The sequence below is a fragment of the Myxocyprinus asiaticus genome, chromosome 3 (genome assembly GCF_019703515.2).
Source record: "Myxocyprinus asiaticus isolate MX2 ecotype Aquarium Trade chromosome 3, UBuf_Myxa_2, whole genome shotgun sequence".
NCBI classification, from domain to species: Eukaryota; Metazoa; Chordata; class Actinopteri; order Cypriniformes; family Catostomidae; genus Myxocyprinus; species Myxocyprinus asiaticus.
In genome coordinates this window covers 4,630,073-4,655,835 of record NC_059346.1, presented here as the reverse complement: position 1 = coordinate 4,655,835, position 25,763 = coordinate 4,630,073, and the positions used below count along the sequence as shown (strand labels likewise).

Below are 25,763 nucleotides of genomic sequence, written 5' to 3'. Positions count from 1 at the left end.
TGTATTGCTAAAGCATTTGCAGGAAAACAGAGTACAATGAGAAACAATGCAAGATAATTAAAATAAAATAATGATTGTTCAAATTAGAATAAAATAATGAAATGACAGTGGAGACAAAAGGAAGTAGCCATCAATGAATTAATAATAAAAAATGCCAAATTAAGGAAGTAACAGATGAATGAAGTAATGAAGAAGGATAAACAAAATTTTCTCAACTTCTCTTGTTGCTCACCATGGCAATCTCTGTTGCCAACGGCCAGGGCAGCTCGTGGCAACGGAAGTCGCTGTGCTCTCATTGACAATGAACAGGATCGTGTCGCTATGTCGCATGGGGCTTAGTAGTGCAGGATTTTAATATGGTTTTCTATCTGAATTACTGGAAGAATGCACGTTCAAGAATTGTTAACAGAACAGAAAATAATGATTATAATGCTGTCATTACTGGAGAATTTATGTGTGTAGTGGTGGGCAATTCAAACTTACTCGCACTTCCACTCGAAATCCGAGAGTGGTCTTCCTTTCTTCATGATGGCATGAACACTTCATCATGCAAATAGATTTATTGCCAACTGAGTCTATCGATGAGCAGCAGGAAACTATGTAAGGGCTGTTCTGTCTAAACACCTATGAACTTACTGACTGTAGGCCTACGGAGCCCCCTTGAGGACAAAACTGGAACGTGTTACTTTTATAAGCGCTGACTCAGCCATTGATAGAAAGGAAAATAGGGATGCACCGATGTATCGGCCGCCAATACTTATCGACCAATTAATGACCAAATTAAATTGGTTTAAGCATGAATTTGTTTTTTTTAATTCAAATGCACAATTCAGAAATAATGATAGCAACATTATGTAGAAGGGTTGGCACTCCTAAGAACATGTAATATTTCATTTTTACTCTTTCTCTTTCTCACATTAATGAGGAAAAACCGTAGTTACTTGACATTTGTGAAAGCAACAGTATGGTATCCATTAAGGCTGCACGAGTGATTGAGTTAAGTTTGAAATTGCAATATGGATTTAAAAGTAGACTGCAATCAGCTCTTCGGTTAGCGCTTCAGTCAGCGCTGTGTGAGCAAGTGGTGCCCTATAGTGGTCTGGACGGCATTTTCCATTATCCATTACACCACTATAGAATTTAAAAGAGAATTTTGTTCCTTTTGGTAACTTGTTATTTTTAACAAGTTATTTTTAATTGATGTGGTTGAAACATTTTAAAAAATGTTTTAGAAATATAAATTAAACTTTTTTTTTCTTTTTTTTTTTTTTTTTACATCAAGCATCATGCTGTGATATTTTGTACATTTTTTTTAAAAATCCCCCTTTTCTTCCCAATTTGGAATGCCCAATTCCCACTACTTTGTGGGTCCTTGTGGTGGCGCGGTTACTCACCTCAGTCCGGGTGGAGAAGGACAAGTCTCAGTTGCCTCCGCTTCTGAGACTGTCAATCCACGCATCTTATCACGTGGCTCACTGTGCATGACACCGCTGAGACTCACAGCATGTGGAGGCTCATGCTACTCTCTGCGATCCACGCACATTTACCATGCGCCCCTTTGAGAGCGAGAACCATTTAATCGCGACCATGAGGAGGTTACCCCATGTGACTCTACCCTCCCTAGCAACCGTGCCAATTCGGTTGTTTAGGAGACCTGGCTGGTATTTGATGACAAAATAAGGTAAGTGGCAAATATTGGTATCGGCATAGGTATCGGCCAATAGTTATTTGTTAATATCGGTATCGGCCAAAAATATTAATATCAGTGCATCCCTAAAGGAAAAAGCATCCGCCACAGTGGCATGTGACACTGAAAAATACACCATCCAAATGGAAAATTTGTTCACATTTGGCGCTTGGCAGGTGTTAATTTCGGACTCTGGTTTCTAAGGAGTTGTCAGTTGTTGCCAGGGCATTGCTATGCTGTTGCTAAGGAGTTTTGAGTGTTTTTAGCTGGTTGCTATGTGGTTGCTACTAGGGTGTTCTGGGTAGTTGTTAGCAGGTTGCTATGGCGTTCTGGGTGTTCAAAACGTCCCTGCTTGTTAATACCATATGCATGGACATTCAGAGGCCATTCCGAATGGCATCCTCCATATCCTTCTCTGTTGTGGAGGCTCTGTTGATTCACATCACATCCAGAAGCCTCAATGTGTCACAGCCAATCACATCAGTGCTGTGATGCACTATGTGATGAAGATGAGGATGAGGATGTGGTTTTGAAACACAAGTGCCCTAAGGCTTCAGCCCTGCTCCCAAACCCCTGTCGAGCATCACCGTAATCACCAGTAATCCTACTAATCAAGCCGTCCCTGTGACCAACGGGGATGTAATCATTAAAAAGATTTTAGAGTTTCCTGCTATAAAAAAGCAGGTTAATAAATATATAACAATGAAGAAATAACTATATTTAGAAGACAGACACCTCAGGCGTCCTTTCCAAAATAAGTCTGCTATGTAGCCTAATATTTCCCCGAGATATTGCAAGATCATCCAACCAAATGTTCCTCTGTTGAGGCAACCATGTCAAGATTGTTTTTTTTTTCTTTCTTAATAAAGCTGTCGCTGTGTGTTTGGCTTCAGGTAGCAAGACGACAACAAATGCTGTCTCAACTCACAGTTACTTACTCTTGACATTTTGAAATTCCTCTTGAAATATCCCCACGGTGGACACATGGACATGGGCATTAACTTTTTTTACATCAAGATTTTAGGGTTAATTTATATATTTGTAAAAGGGAAGTGCTTAAGATTATGTAACTGGTTATTTTCTTCCCAGCTTAATATGTAGAGACAGGCAAAAGTTAGCCATTCGTAGGTTAATTTCTGTGAAAAGTGTAAACACTGTTGCTCTGTAGTGCTACACTTACAAAATATACATTTTAATACATCAAATTGAACTGAGTAATAATTAAAGGAGTAGTCACCCACATGTATCATATCGCTTCTGAAGACATGGATTTAACCACTGAAGTCGTATGGATTACTTTTATGCTGTTGTATGTGCTTATTGAGCTTCAAAGTTTTGGACCCTGTTGACTTGCATTGTATGGACCTACAGATCTGAGATATTCTTCTAAAAATCTTTGTTTGTGTTCTACAGAGGAAAGAAAGTCATACACATCTGGGATGGCAAGATTACACAATTCAATTTGATGGAAACTTGTTATGAAATGGCTTAAATATTCTTAAATAATCCTGGCCAACCCGATAGAGCAACATCAACCAATGACATAAGTTTGAGGTGGAACCATCTGTTTTTTGACCAGTGGAAGACAGGGGGAGTGTTCTAGAAATCTTTTTAAAAACAGCCATTGGTTTGCTGTCTCGTTTGGTGACACTTGTGGCGCAGAAATAACACATAGCTTTACATTATTTAGCACTTTTAAATTAACTTTTTGATTGGCAAAAAAAAAAAAAAAAAAATGGATGCTTTTTGGGAGTATTGAAAAATGTCCATAAAATCAAACTGAGTAATCTTTAAATTGCGTACATATTCATTACTTGGGAGTATAACTTTTAAAACTTAGTAAACAAAATTCATAAGTTTTAATACAATTTGGTAAATGACAGAGCAACTACATTTGCTGTGACATTCATTGAACTAATTTTATACTTAGCAAAGTTATATTTAAATCAATCAAACATTTGTTTAAATAAAAATTTTGCCAGGAATAATTTTTTGATTGAGGTTGTGACAAAAACGTGTTTTAGAATTTTATTTGAGGCACATATGTGTAACTGGACCAATTCATTTGTAAAAAATATCAAATGAAATCCATTATTAAAGAGTACATCCATGGCTGTTATTCCAATTTTCCCTCTTTTTGTCCTTAGTGAATGAACGATAATTGCAAATCCTTCCCAGTGTTCTTTAATCCCAGCTGATCCCATCCCATGATTACACCTGCCCTAGGAATTTAATTCTGAATCCCAAACTTCTCCCCAAAACAGTCTAAAACAACCATGTGTTCCCTAATTAAATGTTCCAGTTATGCAAATGATTCATCCAATGTAGGGCTTCATTTAAATAATTGACTTCTCTGGAGGGGAACAACTCTCAAGACATGCAGGATAATTGAGGGCAGTTCCAGGAGAGCATGGGGACAGCGAGCAATCTACTCTGCTCTTCAGTTCATTGGTTTATTATGTCCAGAACTACACACACTGTCTCCAAAGGAATTCCGCCACCTTTCCATTTTCCATGTCGGCTGACCTGAATTGCAAAGTAAAGTGAAAAACAATTAATATTATCAAGCGCTTAAGCACGCTTGTAATTTCATCCTTTATCTAGGTGCATTCAAATCATCCGGTTGTGCCCTGCGAAGTTGAATTTGTAGGATACTCTGCCATTATAAGTGCACTGGAAAGCACATAGGGAACAAGTGTACATCGACATATCACTTAACCTACCAGTCAATATGCGACTGCACAAAGTTTGTCCAAAATAAACGTTAGATGTGTTTTTTTTTTTGTTTTTTGTTTTTTTGGTGAAATATATGATGATTTTTTTAGATTTATTTCCAAGAGTATATTATGTCTTCATACCTGAAACCCCTAATTTGCGTGATTCAAGTGTTTTCTGTGTTTGATTACATTGCAGGGTATTCCAAATTAACACATTTTGTGAAGTGAATTTTTACGGATATGCCCTGTGCACTGTGTAGGGAGCAGTGAACACTGCGTAGGGGCCCTGTGAATCAGAACACAACTCTTGTCTCTGGCATTAATTAACCTTGGGCAGCGGTTAATGTCTGCAGGTGTGCAACTCAGCGAGGCTGTCACAAAGCATGCAAGTAAAGACTACAAATGTATTCATAACTTATTAACGCAGAGTGAACACATTATAAATGCTAATACACCCACATGCAACACAGCTTGAGTTTCCTGTGGTTGGAGTGGTTGAAGTCTTTAATGGTTTTGATTAAAATGTAATGCATATCGTGATTACATAGTGTCATATGACTAAACTAAATGCATAAATGCCATGTATTATTTCTCCGACATGTAGATGGACATTTCTCAATTTTAGTGCTTGGATTAATCACACAGAGCATTTGAATTATCTGGAGGGGGTGTGTATTTGCCACAGGCATTCAACTGAATGTAACATTTTGTAATTTGCTCAAATAAAAACAGAACCACATACAACAGAAAGAAGCAACTAATGAAGGTAACATCTCTTTTCTATTGTTTTGTAGAAAAATAATCACTAATATATCTGTACAGATGGTTAGTGAATGAGGTCCAAGAAGTGTCTTTTAGCAGAAAATTTTCCTTACATATCTTCATGTTTTTTTTTTTTCCAAACACCACACAGAGAGAAATTGCACAAATTTGAATCAAAGGCATGATTTGCTGCAAATGTATTATTACAGTCTTAACAGCTATAAACATGAATTTTGCTGCTGTGTTATTAAGGTAACATTCAAAGTTCACAAAAGCTCCCTTCAGAGTGCTCACTTCAAGTGCTCTGCCCACCAGAGTGAGCAGGTCTAGTTTGGTGGTTTTAGAGGGTTTTGGGGCATTTGCCAGCTCACCAGTCTGGGACACCAGCTGAACACTAGCTTAGCCAGGCTATAAAACCAGCTAAGTCCGGCAAACCACCTTAGGCTGTTTTAAGCTGGGGGAGTTTTTAGCAGGGCAATCGGACTGATTCCCCAACTGATAGCAAAGTTGCACTGAGCAAATGTGTGTACCACAAGACATGAACACAGACAGTTAACATCCTCTTGTGACTCAACGGGCTGTGATTGTCTGATCATAGAGTGTATGCAGTGCCTGGTAACAGTGACAGCGTGATCGAGTGTGCTAAAATCCCAAAGGCCATCAACCGTCATGCTTCTGCATCTGTATGCCAGTGGGGTTGCTTAAAGACAAGCCAAGTTAATTAGCGTTGTCAGTCTCAACCCTGAATATCTCTTAGCCTGCACTCTGTGAGACAGCATTGAGTTAAACACCAGCCATTTAACCCTCGCCTACTTTTAATTTTGTAGACAGCTTCAACAGGAAATGGAAATGGATTAAAGGTTTGATTTCTTAAGAGACATCTTAGCTTTTGAAGAAGATACTTGATGAATCATGTTTATAGGCATTTTATATTATAGTATTGTTTAACACATGATTCAGGGGTGTAAAGTACTTCATGATACAGTATAATTTTTTTCTCAGAGCCTCACAAAGAGGTTTCTTTACAAAGTTTGCATCAGAGTTACTTCAATGTGAAAATCTTCTTTGCTTCTTGATTTCTTCAGTCTATGTCTAAAGCTAGTTTATTGTTTAATACGTAAGTAAATTGAATGTAGAATGTTTTTGGCAAGATACTTTGACTTTTAATTGAGTAGAATTTTAACACAATACCCATATTTCAACTTAAAGGGAAAGTGCACCAAAAAATGAAATTCATGTCATCATTTACTCACCGTCATTTTTATTTTTATTTTTCAAATCCATATGCCTTTCTTTCTTCCATGGAAGATGTTAGGCAACATTTTAGCCTTAGTCACCATTCACTTTCATTGGATAGGCAAAAGCCTTAAATGCCCATTTGTGTTTCACAGAAGAAGAAGAAGAAAGAAAAGAAAATGGGTTTAGAAGGTGATTGAATGATGACAGAATTTTTGGTCATTTTAGGGTGAACTGCCTCTTTAAGAATAATTACTCTGTACTTTTTACACACTTGATGAGGACCAATATATTTTTCACTTTGTTCTTTTTTTAAATGGCTTAACCAGGTAAAACGTGATTCAATATTTTCATATTTATCTAAAAATACAAACCTTGGTCTTGGGATAGTACTGAGCCCACTTTCTTTTTTTCTCTTTACCTTGCCCAGATGTTCCTGTTCTGTTCCTGTTACAGGAAAAGGATGATGTGAGTGACACAAGCAAAAAACAAAAAAACAAAACAAAACAAAACAAAAAAACCCTCAAGGACAAATATGAGACATAAAAGTCAACCTGAAGAGGTGCATTGCCCAATCCTACCCTGTGAAGATATGTACACCAGAGAGGACTATGCTTTCAAGGTCTGAGTTAGAAGGTGGGGCATTAAAGGTCTCGTGACATCTTCTCTTGGGTCAGCCTGAAAACTTAACATTTTATTTGCCTGGCTATTTTTAGGGCAAATAGATGCTTTCTTGTCCATGAAACCATGATGCAGACTTCTACAACATACTCACAAGCTTTCCTTGCCAAAGTTTCATACTCGAGTGTATACCAACTCTCTACAATGTGTGTCTCTACTATCTTAAACTGTGCAAGGTCACCAAGGTTGCTCATTGAGAGTCTACGTGCCCCTGTGAACTAATGGGGCTGATGTTTAAGATTCACCTAGTCCCTCTCTTGCACATAAAGACATTTGCTTATAAAAACTCTTTGGGCCAAAACCAGAATCTACTCTGACAGGATTAGTGCACAGACTTGTACAAAAATTCTCAGTCATGTGACCAGAAGAAAGGACCAGTCACATGCTCTACTGCCATCGGCTGGTCTATTTATTATTTATTTGTTTATCATGTTAAGTGAAAGTGTGCAACATGTCAACTATTCTGAGTGCTGTAACTGATTTTTTATTCTAATTACTTGATCATTTGCATTGAAAAAAAAGAAAAGAAAAAAAAAAGGCAAAATTGTATTTACATCTATGGTTCATGAACTACTGTCGGATAACATGGTGAGCAAAGAGCCCAATCATTTGCCAACTGTTCGCAGCCACAACAATGGCAACCCAGACAAAACACCCACCACTGTGACTGTGCGCTCTGTACTGCTCAACCGGAATTCTCCGGATATTGAGAGCAGACTTAAGCGCAGACGAAACCGCACACAGCAGGTACGCTTTAAAGATCTGGAGGATGATGGTGAGTCCAAGGATAAAAATGAGAAAGTGAGGAGCAAGAGCCCAACAGAGGTGCCAAACTGGCAAAAGGAGTTGACTAATGGGCCCTCTCTGGTGGGATCAGTCTGTGGGGACATGGAAAAGACAATAGGGGCAGTGACTGCATTTTTGAAGAGAGCGCCACCACATCCACTTACTCCTGGGCCCACCAGACGCTGCTGGGTCCCAACGCATCCATGTTCGCTCACACTGCCGCTACCAAGTCAGCCATGCAGGAGTACAGCCATCCAAACCTCACCCAGCTTGCAGAAACCTCCCTCACTCTCCGCCACACAGACTCGCAGTCACAGCCTGGGAGGAGGCTGGGATGATGAAGATCCCACCCTTGAGCTGATCGGACAGGTCAACTATCCATCTTGTAGATCACAGAAAAGCCTAGACCAACCATGTACTCCCACTGAGCAATCAAGGTGCCAAACAACTGAGGACAATCTAACTGCCTCTTTGAGTACAGCAACACCACAACTCCAGCCATGTTCCTCTGCACCACAAAAACAGTATAGAAGGAGGGGGCGGAGGAAGTTTTTAAACAGAGCAGCAAGTGATCCTGGGAAACCCAAGCCTCCTTGTACTTCCCCAACAAAAACTTCACCCACTAACAAAATCCACCAAGAGTCTAACCAATCCAAGAAAGCCCCTTCCAACTCCATGGCTCACAGAACGTCATTGTCAGATCTGGTACCTCCACAGCATTCCCCAACCCCCAACTTGGTCCATAATATGCCATCTAGTGTCTCCTCCACACAGACTGAACCAAGCTGTTATTCTAAAGACCAAATGGTCCAAGACACCACCAAGGCGCCTTTCCAAACAAGTCTTTCCAACAGTACTTCTGTATCTCCAGAGATAGAACCTGCTTCTTGCCCATCTCAAATGGCACCATCCCCTCTGCCAACCTCTCAAACTTCTTCCACTTGTCCCAAAGAAACTCCAAATGCACCAATACAAAGTTGCCCACTGCTGGCTGTAGTTGCCTGTGCCTCTTTGTCACAAACAGAGCACGTCAGTTTTGCCCAAACTCCATCAGAGCCTTTGTGCTCTTCAACAGCACAAGTCATGTCCACAGTCACCACATCCACAACACACGGCCAATCATGCATGTCTCCTACTGTAACTACTCGCCGTTGTTGCATGCCTGCTGTTCAAACCATGGCAAATCGGAATACTCTCCCAATTCCTGAGTCCCACTGCTTTCTTGATTCACAAACAGATCCTACAACACCTGCTCAATCCAAGCCTTGTTGCCAGACATTGGAGGAAGCCATTCTATGCTCCAGCAATGCAAGCCAAAAGGAAGCTTCCTGTTTTCAAGGAGTACCTGCTGTTGCCTCAACAATCAGCAAAAAGACTCCAACACAGACATGCAGTAATGCCCCTCATCAACCTTTCAACTCTGTAATATCTCCAACACAAGCTATAATTCCTATTCAGTCTTCTACTCCTACTCCTGTGCAAACTACTACTATGACATCCACACACACTTTAACACCTATTCAAGCTACACTATCTTGTAAAATTCCCATACAGTCTATACCATACTGTGCCCAAGACAAACCAGGTTCCACAACAACCTTTAGCTCTCCTACACAACATGCACCATCTCATAATATTCCAACACAAACACTCCCTCACAGTGTGAGGCCATTTCCTCGGGGGACACCCTGTGCCATTGCTCCACACATTGCATCACACTTTAAGGGTCCTGTTCTATCTGCGGCAAACATGTGCATTTTGGATTCTCAAAATGTGCCCGTTCTTATTTGCAGCCCTTCCACAGAACCTGTGCCAGGTAAACTCACCACTGTACAAACATTGCCACACTGCAACTCTAATGTGCAAAATGCAGTGTCTTGCAGCAACCCCTCTCAAATACTGCAAAACTTTAAGACTCCAACACAAACAGTTCCACACTCCAAGTCATTTCTTCAAAATATGTCACCTATTCTTGGTCCATGTGAGCCTGTGGTGTACAATAGTAATCCCCAGAAAACTGTGCCTCCCTCTGCCAATTTCAGGCATTCCTTACCTCCGTATGCTTGCCCTCCACAGACTGCTCTGCTGTACTCTAACAGTGGGACGAGCTCTTCTCCTCCTCAGGCCTTCTGCACTCAGGACAGACGAGACCGGAGAGAGTTTATGCTTCCTCCACCACCTCCTCCACCTCCTCCATACACGCCCCGCAAAGAGGGCTCCTCAACTCCAAGACAACCCAGCAAGCCTCCTGTCTCCAAAGTTGAGAACAACAACACGGAAAAGGACAGAGGGAAAACTAGGGTCACAAAGCTAAATGCTGAAGCAAGTACTCGCCATAAGGGAGGTGAAACTCCACCTCCTATCCCTCCCAAAACTAAGGCAAGAGCTACAGTGAGGCCCACCTGTGTAAGCGGTCGACATGCAGTCCTTGGCCCTGAATCCCAGTCCAATGCAAACAACCTGCCCCCTCCTGCAGGGATGAACCCCCAGGCCCCTCTTGTACCAGCGGAGGGCCAGGCAGACACACTGCGGCAGGTGCAGGAGTTGCTGGGAGGGCTCATGTCTGGGGCTAAGTGTAAGCTGGACCTAGCAAAGGCAAAAGAGAAACTGTTTGGCCCAAATGGCCCTCTGTATGACATTGGGACTCTGCAGTCTCAGCTACACAGCCTGGAAGGGGTGCTGGAGACTAGCCAGAACACAATCAAGGTTTTACTGGACGTCATTCAGGATCTAGAGAAGAAGGAGGCCGAGCGAGATGGGTGAGTAAATGAATGAATGTTGGTGAAGGAACTGGTGACTTTTCAAGTAATCGTACACCAGCTGACTAGTTGATTTGTTAGGTTTAGTGAGGTCCACTGGATTATCTAGAATTTATTCACATTTTTGTTTTAGCTTCTAAATTTGTAGAGGAGGTGCTTTAAAGTTTATTACTTAAGAGAGGGCATTTTGGAGTTAACCATGCTGACTATCAGTATCTGTCCAAGAAGTTGCATCTTTAAATTCACCCATTTAAAGCACTATTGCTATAGAGCTGGTCAGCCATGACGTAAATTTGTAGGACAACTCAGAGGGCTAATTCGCCATGGGTTCCCTCAGAAATCTCCAATGGGTTTTTATTTGTTAGTAAAATAAGCTTCCGTGTTTTGTTCTATAACATAAATTACACAGTAATGTCTGTTCATCAGGCACATACACTCACATTTACACAGTTACAGTTGTAGTCCTTCTTTAGCAAACTGTTTGCAACATACATTTTTAATAACACAGCGACTTCAAAATTCCCTTTTAAGGTATGACTGTGTGTAATTTATGTTGTTGAACAAAACATGAAAGTCTATTCCAGTCATTTTAATCATAGACTTTATTTTACTCCAATGTTGCCATGATTAAAACCCATAGGAAATTCCCGGGGGCACCATGGCTCGAAAATGCTAATTGTCTTCTGGGTTTTAGGACAACAAAGAGCTCTATAGCCATAAAACACTGCATGTCTAACAAATCCACTGCTTTCAACAATAAATATGTCAAGACAATTACCGTGTGACCTCAGATCGACTGCTGTGCGCAATATTTCCTTTATTATGCATAATTCGTAGGTCTTTAGTAGTTTTGTGCAATAAATAGGTTATAGATATTAAGCCTGTATATTTGTTTTAATATCTGTCACTTACCTTATTAAAATTAATCACTTACTGTGCTATTTTTTAAATGTTGGTAGTGTTTGGCTGTTGCGTCATATTTGTTGTCTCGCACCATGTGGGTTGCGTCTTTAAAGCATGTCAAGTTGTTGCATTTTTAAGGCATGTCAAGTTAAAAATAACTTTTAAAAATTCGTCTTGAGATCTCTATGTTTTGTTCCATTCAGTTGTGCTCCATTTTTGAACACAAGAACACGTCTTGTGAACATCCACAAAGAAACGTGTTTGATTGTTATGTGGTGGATCCTAATTTTAGAGGGGCAAATGGTTTTAAAGGGATAGTTCACCATTCACTTTTATTGTATGGAAAATGATGCACAGAAAGTGAATGGTGCCTGACATTCTGCCTAATATCTCATTTTGTGTTGATTAAGAAAATATGTAGATTTGCACAGAATGAAGTGGCACTGGTTATCTGAGAGATAGCATGAAATACTGTGAATGCTGAAGTATATTTTTTTTTTTGGAAGAGTCCAATGGGTAAAACAACACTTCTTTTTGTGGCTGGTTGAATGAGGAAATGAGTGAGACATAAACAGCAGGCAATGTTTTCAACCCTCTGCTTTTGCCCATAATCCTGTTCTGATTATCATTAACATGTTCCAGCAGTTAATAGCTGTGAAACTTTCTGGACCGCCCTCCCATCTGTCCAGTCATCAAGTTCATCACTGAGGGATATGATTGTTTTTATAAGAGAGACCTCTCACTATGTTTTCTTGCCGAAAGACTCTCCAGATTTCAGTAGACCAAAAAAAAATTATAAACCAACACCCTTATATATATATATATATATATATAAGGGTGTTGGTTTATACCGTGTGTATAATTTGTTTGTGTGTCACAAAAATATATATATTTTTCATGACACTTTAAGCTGCAAAAAAATAAAATAAATAAATAAATAAATAAATATATATATACACATTTATATATACATATATATATATATATACGTTTTAATAAAGATTAAATTTTTTAATCACGATTAATTGCAGATTTTGAAAGTTCTGGGTCAAATTAGACTGTGGCTATCCACTTTTCCTACAGCAAACGTGAAGCTGCACTCATAATTCGCATCAGAGTGCCAACGCCATAGTCGAGCATTGATTTGAACTCACCATGTGCCTTACATAGGCTGAAAAATACTTGATTTCTATCACAAGTCCCATCTGGGCTTGTTTTGTACATCAAATTGTGTTGAACAAATACAACCATAGTTGTATCACTGACAGGGAAGCGCTGTCAGAGATTATTTTATTTACATTACTGAGATAACAACCTCCTCAGCTCTATTATAGGAGAGAGCGTAATGGTCAACTAGTGTGTTACGACATTACCGCGCATAGAATGTCTATAGGACCACCGCGTTATGCTAAGCTTGTAGGCACACCTTGGTAGAAGGGCTCTGGCATGTGTGTGTGTTTTGAATTGTGCGTCAGGGTAATGACTCCGGGTGGACACACTACAAAGGTTCCGCCCTTCACACCTGTGTTTATGCTGTATTAATGGTATGTGTTAATCGGGATTAAGAAAAATTCACGCGTTTTTTTAATCGCATGCGTTATCGCGTTGATTCTGACCACCCTAATATAAACGCTTAAATCCTTTTATAGCGTTTGCACAAACATAACGCTTGTCTACCTATAAACCTAAAGAGTCATTACAAATCATGTAAAACTGTATTGTATTTGGTGTTTATTTTATTTATTTTTTTATGAACGGTGGTCTATAATTATTATCCTACAGACTGTGTTTTACTACACTTTTTTTGCAACAAACCTTACAAACAAGTTTACTAAGAAACATTGATGGCACCTCGTGGGTCTTTAACATACACAAAGTATTCCCACACTGTGGAATTCAACTGCTTCAATGGGGTAAGTAAAATTCAGAGGGAATTTGCAATTTCGAGAATCACGTCCAGTTTACATGATATCTAAATGTGTAAATGTAGCCAATTTTGTCATAAAGGGGTCATGAAATGCTCTTTTTAATAGTTTTATTATCTTCCCTGAGGTCCACTGATAATGTTAGTAATGTTTTTTGCAATAAAACATTCATAATTTAGTAATATATGATAATTTTCCACCTTGTCTCTGGCCCTCTGTCTGAAACGCTCGGTTTTGGCAAAAGCGCCTCCTTAAAACTTCAACGTAAACGCCCACTGTTCTGATTGGATAATTCAGCCCCTCAAATTCAGCCATTTTCTAAACTCAATCTGAAGAGAATGAACAAGCTCCACAACATTATAAAACTAAATTTCAGGGTTTACACATTACGCACATCCAACACATTGCATCTGAATATATTAAACTTTTCATCTCAAACTGTTTACACTCACACCATGTCTACAACGGACGCGAAACATCACGTCAAAAGCAATGGAACCCATTATAATCAATGATGCTATCTACCATGGAAGCAGCGTGTCATGTTGTGCCAACAGTAAACAGATGTCCAGTTCCATTTTACGCTGCACATGCTGGCACTACTAATGCCAGCAACACAAATAAACAGTTTAGGAAGTTTGTGTCGTCACGCCAGTGTAGAAAGCCTCAAGCCATTGCGTTGTCAGCACCATAAACTTTCAAACAGTCATGACATTTGAAATATTTATGAATGGAACTGTTTACTTACTGTTTTGCATCGGGTCCAAGAGTTTTTAACTGCCTCATCCTTCAAAAACAGTTCCTTTGCAAAGCTTGAATCGTTTTTTTGACTAGTTCACAAGCAATCCACATTGATATGAGCCGAACAAACATGCAGTCCACGCTGAAATTCGCTGAAGACACATCCACATCCAGTGCCATCCTGCACTGAAATGCACATTGCCAGAAATGCATCTAAATGGTCAAAGACGTCCAGACGGAAGTAGAGAAGGAGGCGTTTTTGCAGCTTGGTTTCAATAAATGCTTTTATTGCATTGGGGATTAAGTTCTCAGTTCTGAAATTTACAGTATGTTATTATAATAGAAAGACCTCTTATATGTCAAAATATCAAGGAAAATTTGATTCCTAATGACATGATCCCTTTAACTGAACTGATTTGGATTTTATGCAATACCCTGAATGAGAAGATGTAAACAATATGAAAACCGTCTGTTTTAAAACCGAGGTATATTGTGAAACCGTAAAACTGTTACATTCTTTTTTACAGTTTAATAATATTTCTTTTATTGTGCATAGTTTTGTTTATTTGTGGTTTTTGAGGATAAGTTTGAGGATGAATTTGGACAACATATTGAGTTTGATAAGATGGTGAAGCAATGAAACTTTGGTAGTTCCATTTTATTATTTGCATTAATAGCAATGTTATATTAATTATACTGTTTTTGCACCCTATCAGAACAGCCCTGCGACCCATTTTTGTGTCACGACCCACCAGTTGTGAAACACTGATCTGTAATTTAAATCTTAAGAGCGTAATGTGTTTAGTATGCATATGTGAATCTGTCAAGTTATTAATAAATTAATCAAAACAAAACCCTTAGCCTTATTATCAGCCATCAGTTGTTCAGTGGATGTGAGCTATGACAAAATATTCAGCTTATGTTTTTTAAAGTTTACTTTTGTGAATTGAATAACAAATGTTCATCATTATGGCATAATGAGCATCACAATTTGAATAAAAGTTATTATTTTTTGTATTATGTGTCTGTAATGATGTTAGGTACTCACTGATAGGGTTCTGAAAGGAGAGTGCCACCAGTTGCATTCTTCTACTGCAAAAATTATTTTTTTTCGAAGATAAAAAGCAATAGGCTGGAATCCTTGAAATATTCATGTCTGTGGCATACTAATGATGGACTTTGGATCTCAGATAGTAGTTTTCTTTTTCCACTTACTGGCTTCATCTATGTTCTTGATTTATGTACACCGATCAGCCACAACATTAAAACCACCTGCCTAATATTGTGCAGGTCCCCCTCGTGCTGCCAAAACAGCTCCAACCCGCATCTCAGAATAGCATTCAGATATGCTATTCTTCTCACCACAATTGTACAGAGTGGTTATCTGAGTTACTGTAGCCTTTCTGTCAGTTTGAACCAGTCTGGCCATTCTCTGTTGACCTCTCTCATCAACAAGGCGTTGGATGTTTTTTGTTTTTGGCACCATTCTGAGTAAATTCTAGAGACTGTTGTGTGTGAAAATCCCAGGAGATCAGCAGTTACAGAAATACTCAAACCAGCCCATCTGGCACCAACAATCATGCCAAGGTCAAAATCACTGAGATCACATTTTTTCCCCATTCTGATGGTTGATGTGAACATGAACTGAAGCTCCTGACCCATATCTGCATGATTTTATGCACTGCACTGCCGCCACATGATTGGCTGATTAGATAATCACATGAATGATTGTTGGTGCCAGATGGGCTGGTTTGAATGTTTCTGTAACTGCTGATCTCTGATTTGCTGATTTTCATGCACAACAGTCTCTAGAATTTACTCAGAATGGTGCCTAAAACAAAAACATCCAGTGAGCGGAAGTTCTGTGGATGGAAATGTCTTGTTGATGAGAGAGGTCAACAGAGAATGGCCAGACTGGTTTGAACTGACAAAGTCTACGGTAACTCAGATAACCGCTCTGTACAATTGTGGTGAGAAGAATATCATCTCTGAATGCTATCGTGAGATGCGTGTTGGAGCTGTTTTGGCAGCATGAGGGGAACCTACACAATATTAGGCAGATGGTTTTAATGTTGTGGCTGATCAGTGTGTTTTCTAAGCTGCTGAAGAGTAATTGCTACTGTAGTAATTGTCTCATGTGGAAAAAAATAACATGCATAGAGTGGATATTAAAAGCCTTATAAAAGTGCACTTTAATATTTGTAGCATTTGTCCATTTTCAGATCTGTTTTAACTCAGTCATTCACAATAATGTAAGATTATAGGAATCATATTTTAATGCTTTTAGAGAAATGAAGTGTCTCAGCCAATTTTCTTTGACTGTTTTCATGTTTCTAAGCCTAATTGAAATGAAATTCATTGACATGCTGTCTGGCAGAAATATTTCATATTTCCATTTGAAATGTGATCTAAGATGCTTCCTTGACATTTCACAAGCATTGGCCTTTGCTAGTTGCTCAATCACATTGCAGACTAAAGCTACCAACAGCCATATTCACAACACATTAGTTATTTGTTTGATTAGAATTAGTTTGACACTGCAAAGTATTTTGATGAAGAAAGTCACACTGGCTCATTGAACAGTGAATGAAAAAAGCTTACTTTTTCTGGCTATAACACATCATGATTTACATTCATATCAAACAAACATAGCCTTATTCCTAACCCCGACCCTTTTACCCCTAAAATCAGAGGGCTGTGATTGTTTGCTCCACAAACAATAAAGGATGTTGATCCAGAAACAGTATAACAGAGGTGTAAATTACACTGTAGTTCAATCAATTCCAGATGGATAAAATCAAGCATTTTGTTCTCTGTGAATACCCAATGTTACAGAAGTAAAATGAGTTGTAAATATCATTTGATTTTGTCTTTTAAGTTTCAACATCAACATGATTGATAGAAAACAAGCCATTGACAGAATGTACCATTGCTCGTCACTGCTGGTTAGGACAAAAACTCTGAATACCCTAGAAAATATACCTTTTATCGCGTGTCGTTTGCCGTCAATTTAGTACACGGTGTGACTGTGGCTGTCTGTAGCCTCCTCTATATTTCTGTTTGATTTCCGAATACTCTGTTTAAAAAAAAAAGGCTGGGCATAGAAATGCATCAACTCTTCGACTACAAACTCTCCAGATATGTTTAGTAAGTTCTGTTCTCTGTTTTTTGTGCAGATGTGTTGTGTTCTGTTGTTACTATTGTTGTGGAGGACCTGTTTTTAGATAAACAAAACAAGTTTTAGTTTGAACGCCCCAATGAGAGGGTTGCGTGAACTGATGCTCTCGTGCCCTATCATGAACGCGCGCACACAGGATATCAATGGTTAGTGAACATTTTCACTAAATAATACATTAGATTTTGGTTTGTTTCTCACCAAACCTTATCGTATGCTTTCAAAACAATCATGAGTGTCATGGAAGAATTTATTAGACTTCTGAATTATACTTTTGTGTCCTTTTGAAGCTTGAAGAGGTGGTCATCATAAACTGCCATTGTATGACATCACTGAGCAAATGTTTTTTTTTTTTTTTTTTTTTACAATTTCTCCCTTTGTGTTAAGAAAAAGAAAGGAAGTCATATAGGGTTATAACAACACAGGGCTGAGTAAACAATGAATTAATTTTCATTTCTGGGTGATCTGATCCTTTAAATTGGTATCCAAATTTCTAACATGAAACAAGATTCCCTTTTGTCATCGAATGAAGAGTTCTTAAAAAAAAAACCCATAGGTATTAAAAATCACAAATGTTGATCGAATAAGAGTATAGAGCTTCAAAATTAATGTGGGTTGTTTGAGTTCAGATGTTTAAGTTCATACTGAAATCTTTGACATTAGATTGCAGTCTTGGTAAAAGTAAGACACCTAATTCTGCAAATCAAAAGTCATAGATTTTTATATGAACTCAAACATTTTCCATTAAATTCATCCAAATTGAAATGATCTGCGCTATGTCATCCACATTAATTTTGTAGCTCTATCTTTCTGTATGTTAACAATTGTTTCATTTGTCACTATTTTTATTTCTCCTAAGGAATTTTAGGAGAAACATCTGAGACAAAGTTGAAACTTGAATGAAGCATAACTGTGAACACCATTAAGTTTCCTTATCTATAAAGGAGCAACTTTTGAGTAGTAAAATTCGCCTCTGGGGCATCAATTCAGGTAATTTAATAAATAACATTTCATGATTAAGAGTAGGATTCCAGAAGACACTATGGCCTACATTAGGGCATTTTCTTGCTTTTTGCGAGGGTATTTACAGAATGCAGAAGTGGGACAGTGCTCAAGAGATAACACAGTGTACAGCAGAGGGAATCTCTGTTTTTTCTTGAATGACCATGCAACATACACGCACACACAAACATAGGCTGAGGTCAACACAGTACTTTTACATGGGCAGTATATATATATATATATATATATATATATATATATATATATATATATATATATATATATATATATACATACACACACACACACACACACACACACACACACACACACTGAGCACTTTATTAAGAAGACCTATTCACCTACTTATTCATGTGATTATCTAATCAGCCAATCGTGTGGCAGCAGCGGAATGCATCAAATCATGCATATACGGGTCAGGAGCTTCAGTTAATGTTCACATCAACCATCAGAATGGGGAAAAAAGTGATCTCAGTGATTTAGACCGTGTCATGATTGTTGGTGTCAGACGGGCTGGTTTGAGTATTTCTGTAACTGCTGATCTCCTGGGATTTTAACGCACAACATCATCCAGTGAGCGGCAGTTCTGCGGATGAAAACGCCTTGTTGATGAGAGAGGTCAAAGGAGGATGGCAAGACTGGTTCGAGCTGACAAAAAGGCTACGGTAACTCAGATAACCACTCTGTACAAGTGTAGTGAGCAGAATAGCATCTCAGAATGCACAACACGTCGAACCTTGAGGCGGATGGGCTACAACAGCAGAAGACCATAGTGTTCCTAATGAAGTGCTCAGTGAGTGTATATATATATATATATATATATATATATATATATATATATATATATATATATATATATAATTTCACTAGATGAGGTTTACTGATGAGGAATAAAAAATGAGGAAAACAAAACTTTCGGAAACTATCGGCATAGATTTTTGCAGATAACCGATAGTTCCAAAAAGAAACTATCAGCACCGATTAATCGGTACAACCGATATATTGGTCTTCCTCTACTCACCATCACATATGCTTAAACATACTTATCAACTTGTTCAAAATATTCACAGACTCATAATTCGAAGAAAACTTTAAAAATCCTTTAGCACCTCGTCACACACACTTAAGGCTGTAAATTTCAGTTATTTCTGTACCAACAGCATCTCCAAACGGAATTGCAAAAAAAAACTATTATATGCTATTGTAATAATAACTACGTATTATTAGCAATAATTTGCTATTGGTCCCGCCCCAAACTCAATGTTACTATGTCGGGCCCCCCAAACAAACAAAAAATTCACAACTCACAACTCACAACTCATTTTACTTCCGTAATCTGATGTATTTCCACGTGAAAAGATATTTAACATCCAAAATGCAGGGAGGAACTTGTTTTATCCATCGGAAATTGATCGGATTGTGAAAAGTGTGGGTTACTAAACAGAGTGGAGTCAGGTAGTTGGAGGGCAGGAGTTTAAAATTAAGAGGGATTTGTGATGTCAGCCAAAAAGAAAAATAATTTCAGAGGCAGACCAAGTTATTACATGTTCCTGAAAAATTCAGAAGACAAACATTTTCTTTCTTTGGAATCACATGGACCATTGGATCCTTCACAATAAGACCAGGACTGTGTGTTAAGACAGTAAATAGTGTCATGGAATGTGAAAGTGCTTAAAGTATATAGCTCAAGGTCTTTTATTACAATGATGTGTCATTCACAGTTCAAAGCATGCATACTTCACGTAATCTTAATTATTTGATGTGAGGATTTTTTTTGCATCCGATTGCTTCATATGGTCTATAATGACTTCACATTTGTTCATTAGTTGATAAAGGCCTGAGAATTTCCAAATTCATGTTCCTTTGAGAAAGCCCAAATGTAATGTGCAAAATTAGCTCCTAATTGCTGTGCAGTATTGCTTGCTTGCTTTGTTTGTGGCTCCTATTAGTGTAATAACATGAGAATTGCCTATCAAGAGTCTTAAAACAGGAAGAATAAAAAGCTAACACTCAAGTGTTTATTTTAGTCATTCATAATCCATGATCAAACACAGCTCAGTTTGAAGTCCTTATACTGCAATTGTGTAAAATATGGTTCACATTTACAAACTAAGAGCTGTGTATCTCTTGATATTTCCTCTTTCTCCACTGATAGTCTTGCTAGTTTCATCTCAGGTTTATCTGTTCATAGTTTTCCAGCCATTCTGCCTAGAATAGAATCTATGTATACATTGCCATATATCCATGCCATGTTTCATACAAATTAAAGTTAATGTTTTGGCAAAATCGTTGTTTTGTACAAACCAACTCAAATAATGTCTTTGATTTTGACAGCTGGTTAACCTCACATTTTGCTACCGACCCTGATCTTATTTCATTCAACGAAAAAATGAAAATTCAACATTTGTCATTTCAACATTGTCAACATTTACTCACCCTTATTACTTGTGTTTCCTAACCTGTATGGCTATCTTTCTTCCATGGAGCAAAAAAGAATTTGGTTAGACAGAATGTTAGGGACTGACAGCCTCAGTCACCATTCACTTTAATTGTATGGAAAATCGATGAATGTGAATGTTGACTGAGGCTTCAAGTCCTAAACATTCTGTCTAACACCTCCTTTTCCCATGCCAAGTAAATGTGTCCTGCTCCATCAAATTGAAGTGTGCGATCTTTAACAAAATTAAAGGGATAGTTCACCCCTTTAAAGGATATGCCATCCCAGATGTCTATGACTTACTTTCTTCTGCTGAACACAAACAAATTTTTTTAAGAAGAATATGTGAATGGTGGCCAAAATTTGTAAGCTCCAAAATGCATATAAAGGCAGCATAAAATAATCTATAAGACTTCAGTGGTTACATCATTTTCTTAAGAAGCGATATGATAAGTGTGTAGGTGAGAAAAAGATCAGCAATTAAGTCCATTTTTACCATAAATTCTCCTCCATGCCCACTAGATGGCAATATTCATGAAGAATGCAAATGGCCAAAAACAAAAGAAGAAGAATGTGAAAGTGAAAGTAGAGATTGATAGTAAAGAAGGACTTCAATATTGATCTGTTTCTCACCCACACCTTTAATATAACTTCTGAAGACATGGATTAAACCACTGGAGTCCTATGGATTACTTTTATGCTGCCTTTATGTCCTTCTGGAGCTTCAACACTTTGGTACCAATTCACTTGCATTTTATGGAGCTACAAAGCTGAAATATTCTCCTAAAAATCTTAATTGTGTTCAGCAGAAGAAAGTCACACATTTGGGATGGCATGAGGGTGAGTAAATGATGAGAGAATTTTAGTTTTGGGGTGAACTAACCCTTTAAATGAATAAAATACAACTTAAAAATGACACACACACACACACACACACACACACACACACACACACACACATATATATATATTTTGTGTAAAGTAAAAAGGAAAGCATTTAAATGATTGTATATCACGACAATGGTTTGGAGTGGAAACATAATAATTACAGTATATCTTTAGATAGTTTAGACTTTTCTTTTAGTGCAAAAAGCTCAAAATTGGTTCGAGTCAAAGTGACTTAAAATGATGGAGCAGGTCATAAACTGAAGCTAACATTTTGCATAACATTTACTTTTGTGTTCCACGGATTAAATAACATCATACAGGTTTGGAACAACATGACGGTGAGTAAATTATGACAGAATTTTCATTTTTGGGTGAACCAAGCTTTAAAAAAATATACTACACCACCACTTCATACAATGTTGATGTTTATGCTTTCTAGAGAGTATTTCCTTTTTGTACCTGCTACACTTTTGAGACTTTTGGATTTTTGGAGACTTATTTGAGTAGGTGTTAACCATAAGGCCTCGTCCAGGACCAGTTTCCTCACCTTCAGTCCTAATGCAGTCAGTTGAAGAAAACTGATCCTGTATCAGTCGAGCCAGGGTTATTTGACATCAACACAGATGGTGGTGGTTGAGGAGGCTGTTATCTGTGCTTGGTGTGTGTGGCTCATTCAAGCCACGTCAGAGCTCAGAGAACACAAACAAGGCCATGGTGAGCCAGGCTCCTGATACCTCTAAGCTCAGGGCTTACACAGGCATTGAGTTCTGGAAGAGCAAACATAACAGATTGGATCATCTGACACTGCTGCTGTTACATGTAATCTACCACAAATGTGAGGGCTATTGGCTAATGTGTTTGGGTAATGCAGTTCACCCATCAAATTTGGGTAAACCGAACTCTTTGTTCCCAAAATCACTCAAATGTGTATTAAAAACATACTTTGACTGTTTACTGAGGTTTTAGTTGATGTGTTTTAATTCACATCACCAGAAGGTTTTGCTGGTCAGGGGGGTTGAACAACTGTATATATATTTTATATATTATGTGTTCCTCTGTGGCCAGCACTGGATGAATCTACAATTAAAATGGCTAACACCTAATTAAAATCACTAACACCTAGTGGGGATTTACTATATTTAAATCTTTCATCATTGACAAGACTGATCCATATTTTTATCCTCACTTCTCTGCATATTTTGTTATTTTTATTAGATAATCAAGTGTATTAAACTGAAGTGAGGACATGCAAAGAAAAATGCGATTATATGGAAATGTCCCCCGTCAGCACATGCATTGTGTTAATCACGATAAATCTTATTCCCCATTAAACCTTATTCATTTTTGTGTTAATAAACATATTAACACAAAACCCTTTATCTGGTGAACATACAGGCTATATAACAAGCTTAATTTGGTTTATACTTAAATATAGAGCCAATTTTCCTTCATTTCAAAATAAGAGTCCCCTGTGTGTTTTGGGCTTTGTGACAAGGAGGAGGGCATGGCCGGGCCATAATGATGGACGCCCGGCGCTTAATCAGCCCAATCAGAGGGGAGGGATAAAGAGGAGCCGGGGACGCCAGTTCGAGAGAGAGAGAGAGACGCACGTGGTCGTGCTGTCTGTGTGTTTTATGTTATGTTTAAGTTCAGTTATGTAATTAAAGTTAAATTGACTGTTCTGCCGGTTTCCGCCTCCTTCTTGCCCATCTTTACCTGTTACATTGGTGCAGAATTCCGGGAAGGAGGAGGGATGCGCTGTTGTGGAGGCCTCTGCCGTCCGCCTGGTAGCAGAGGAGCCTTCGAATCCTTTGAATATAATAAGGTGAATATTTTCTGCACCACTACTGTCTTAAGGCCGATTTATACTTCTGCGTCGAACCTACACCGTAGCCTGATGTGCAACTCTTCAAAAATGTAACTGCGTGTTGCGTCGACACAGACGACAACAGCTGTGATTGGTGCACTTTGTAACTAGAGACCGCCCCCCCTAGGATGATAACAACGATATCTGAGGTAGTGTCACATTTTAACTAGATTATTTTAATATCTATGCATCATATCACATTGTATTTGGACTCGGGACCATTAAGGTGCAATTGTCTCAATCGGGAGCATCTGCTTTTTATGTTCTGTTTGTGTTTCATGATGTTACAAGCGAAACTCGACAAAAGATATCTGTTTACAGCTTATAAACTCTTAAAGCTTTTTTCCTCAGGGCTTTTACTTTGATATTAATTTGATATGTGAAATACGTACATGCTGCATTCTACTCGCTAACTTTCCGATCTGCACGATGATTTGACCGTATGTTTGACGGTATTGTGTACAGTAAATAATCATATTTCATAAGTTATGGAAATGGAACACTTCTAATTTGTCAGCAAATTAAAAAGCACCTGGTAAGAGTTGGTTATATTGCCTATATGCATTGTAACGTCTTTAAAATGACACCCATTTAGTGTTTGCAATGAAAGTATAGTTGTTAATACATTTTTTTGACAATTTCTTTTTCAGCATGGAATGTCAAAAGTATGGCAACATATTTAATTATTATTATTTAAGTGACTCAAGAGCAAGTATACAGTATTTTTCTCATTTATTTGCTCCCTGCAATACAGGCAACTTGTAAAATAAATAATGTGTAGGTAGCCTACCTAAATGTCAACATGTTTACGCAGGCTACTTTGATCTCGTTTTTAATGCTACAATAATTTATAAATACTTTTGAATCCACAAATTACATTGCTTTTGTTTATTTATAAATGTATAATTAGCATTTTGGCTGTGTAATCGCAGAACTTTAAATGCAAACCAACGTGTTGGCCACTACGCGGAGCATACGGCGTATGTTATCTTAGAAGTATAAATCAGCTTTTATACTGTAAATAGAATTTTTATTGTTATGTTATTAATATTCCTATTATTTTTGTTGTTATTAGTATTACTATTATATATTGATATTTAATATATTATTAGAAATTATAAAATATATGTTTTATAAATTATATTTGATTGGTGAATATTAATATATAAATTTTACAATGATTTTTTTTATCTATTTAATTCATCTGTAGTAAGTATTATTATTATTAAATATTAGTAGAAGTATTAGTATCTTATATTGAATGACGCAGTATAATCGAATGCTCAGACCTGTGCAATGCTCCTGAAGAGCTATTTAGTCAGGCAATTCGGTTTTATTTTGGTAAAATTTTGGATCTTTCGAACTTCATTTCAGTTTGTTTTCTCATATAAAATCTTTTGTCTGTTCCATTTGTTCAGTGTGAGTGTGTTTGTTTGCGAGCAATAAACAGCCCTGCATTTGACACATCCTTCCCACCCGCTCAATATGACTCGGTGCGCTCTAAATCTCAGCAAGACACAAGCTCAAAGTAACATTTATGCATTCAAAACTAACACCGGCATTTCAGGAAACTCTCTCTCTCTCTCTCTCTCTCTCTCTCTCTCTCTCTCTCTCTCTCTCTCTCTCTTTCTCTCCTTTATAAACTTCACACTTCCACAGATACACTCAAAAAAAAAAAAAAAAAAAAACTTGTTTAGCCCATTTTTAAGGTTTAAGCATTTTAATTTCAAAACAGAATTCCATCAAACTGAATTGTGTAATGTTTAACAAAATGAAATTAATAAAACCTAAAATATTTATTTTTTTAAACTGTATTTTATTAAAGATTACTCAGTTCAATTTGTTGGAATTTTGTTATGAAATTGAAATAATATTGATTGTCTTTGAACAAGTTTTAGAACCTTGTTTTGGGAAATCAACCTACAAATGGCTTACTATTAAGTATTTTAGAGAAAGTATTTTAACTTTAAAACAAACTTCAGCTTTGAGCGTTTTGAATCTAATTAACTACAATGGCTGTTTGATCGAAATTATGGTACCTCACATTGGAGAATCCCTTTGAAGCCATTTCAGAGCAAATTAAATTAAATTCCTTCAAATGGCTGAAAAATATCGAGATGTAGTATCAAAGAAAATATTGAAAAATAAAATATTGAATATCTATTTTTTTTATTTT

General features: G+C 37.7%; 1 protein-coding gene across 3 annotated transcripts in view; it reads left to right on the top strand.

Moving 5' to 3' along the window:
* Positions 1-25,763, top strand: part of LOC127423196 (proline-rich protein 36-like) — a 135,753-nt gene that overhangs the window by 33,231 nt on the left and 76,759 nt on the right. For all 3 annotated transcript variants that reach the window (XM_051667350.1, XM_051667346.1, XM_051667343.1), the window contains exon 2: positions 6,833-10,628. In XM_051667350.1, the coding sequence (XP_051523310.1) occupies positions 7,642-10,628 (2,987 nt within the window). In that variant the 5' untranslated portion in view covers positions 6,833-7,641. The remainder of the gene's footprint in view (positions 1-6,832; positions 10,629-25,763) is intronic.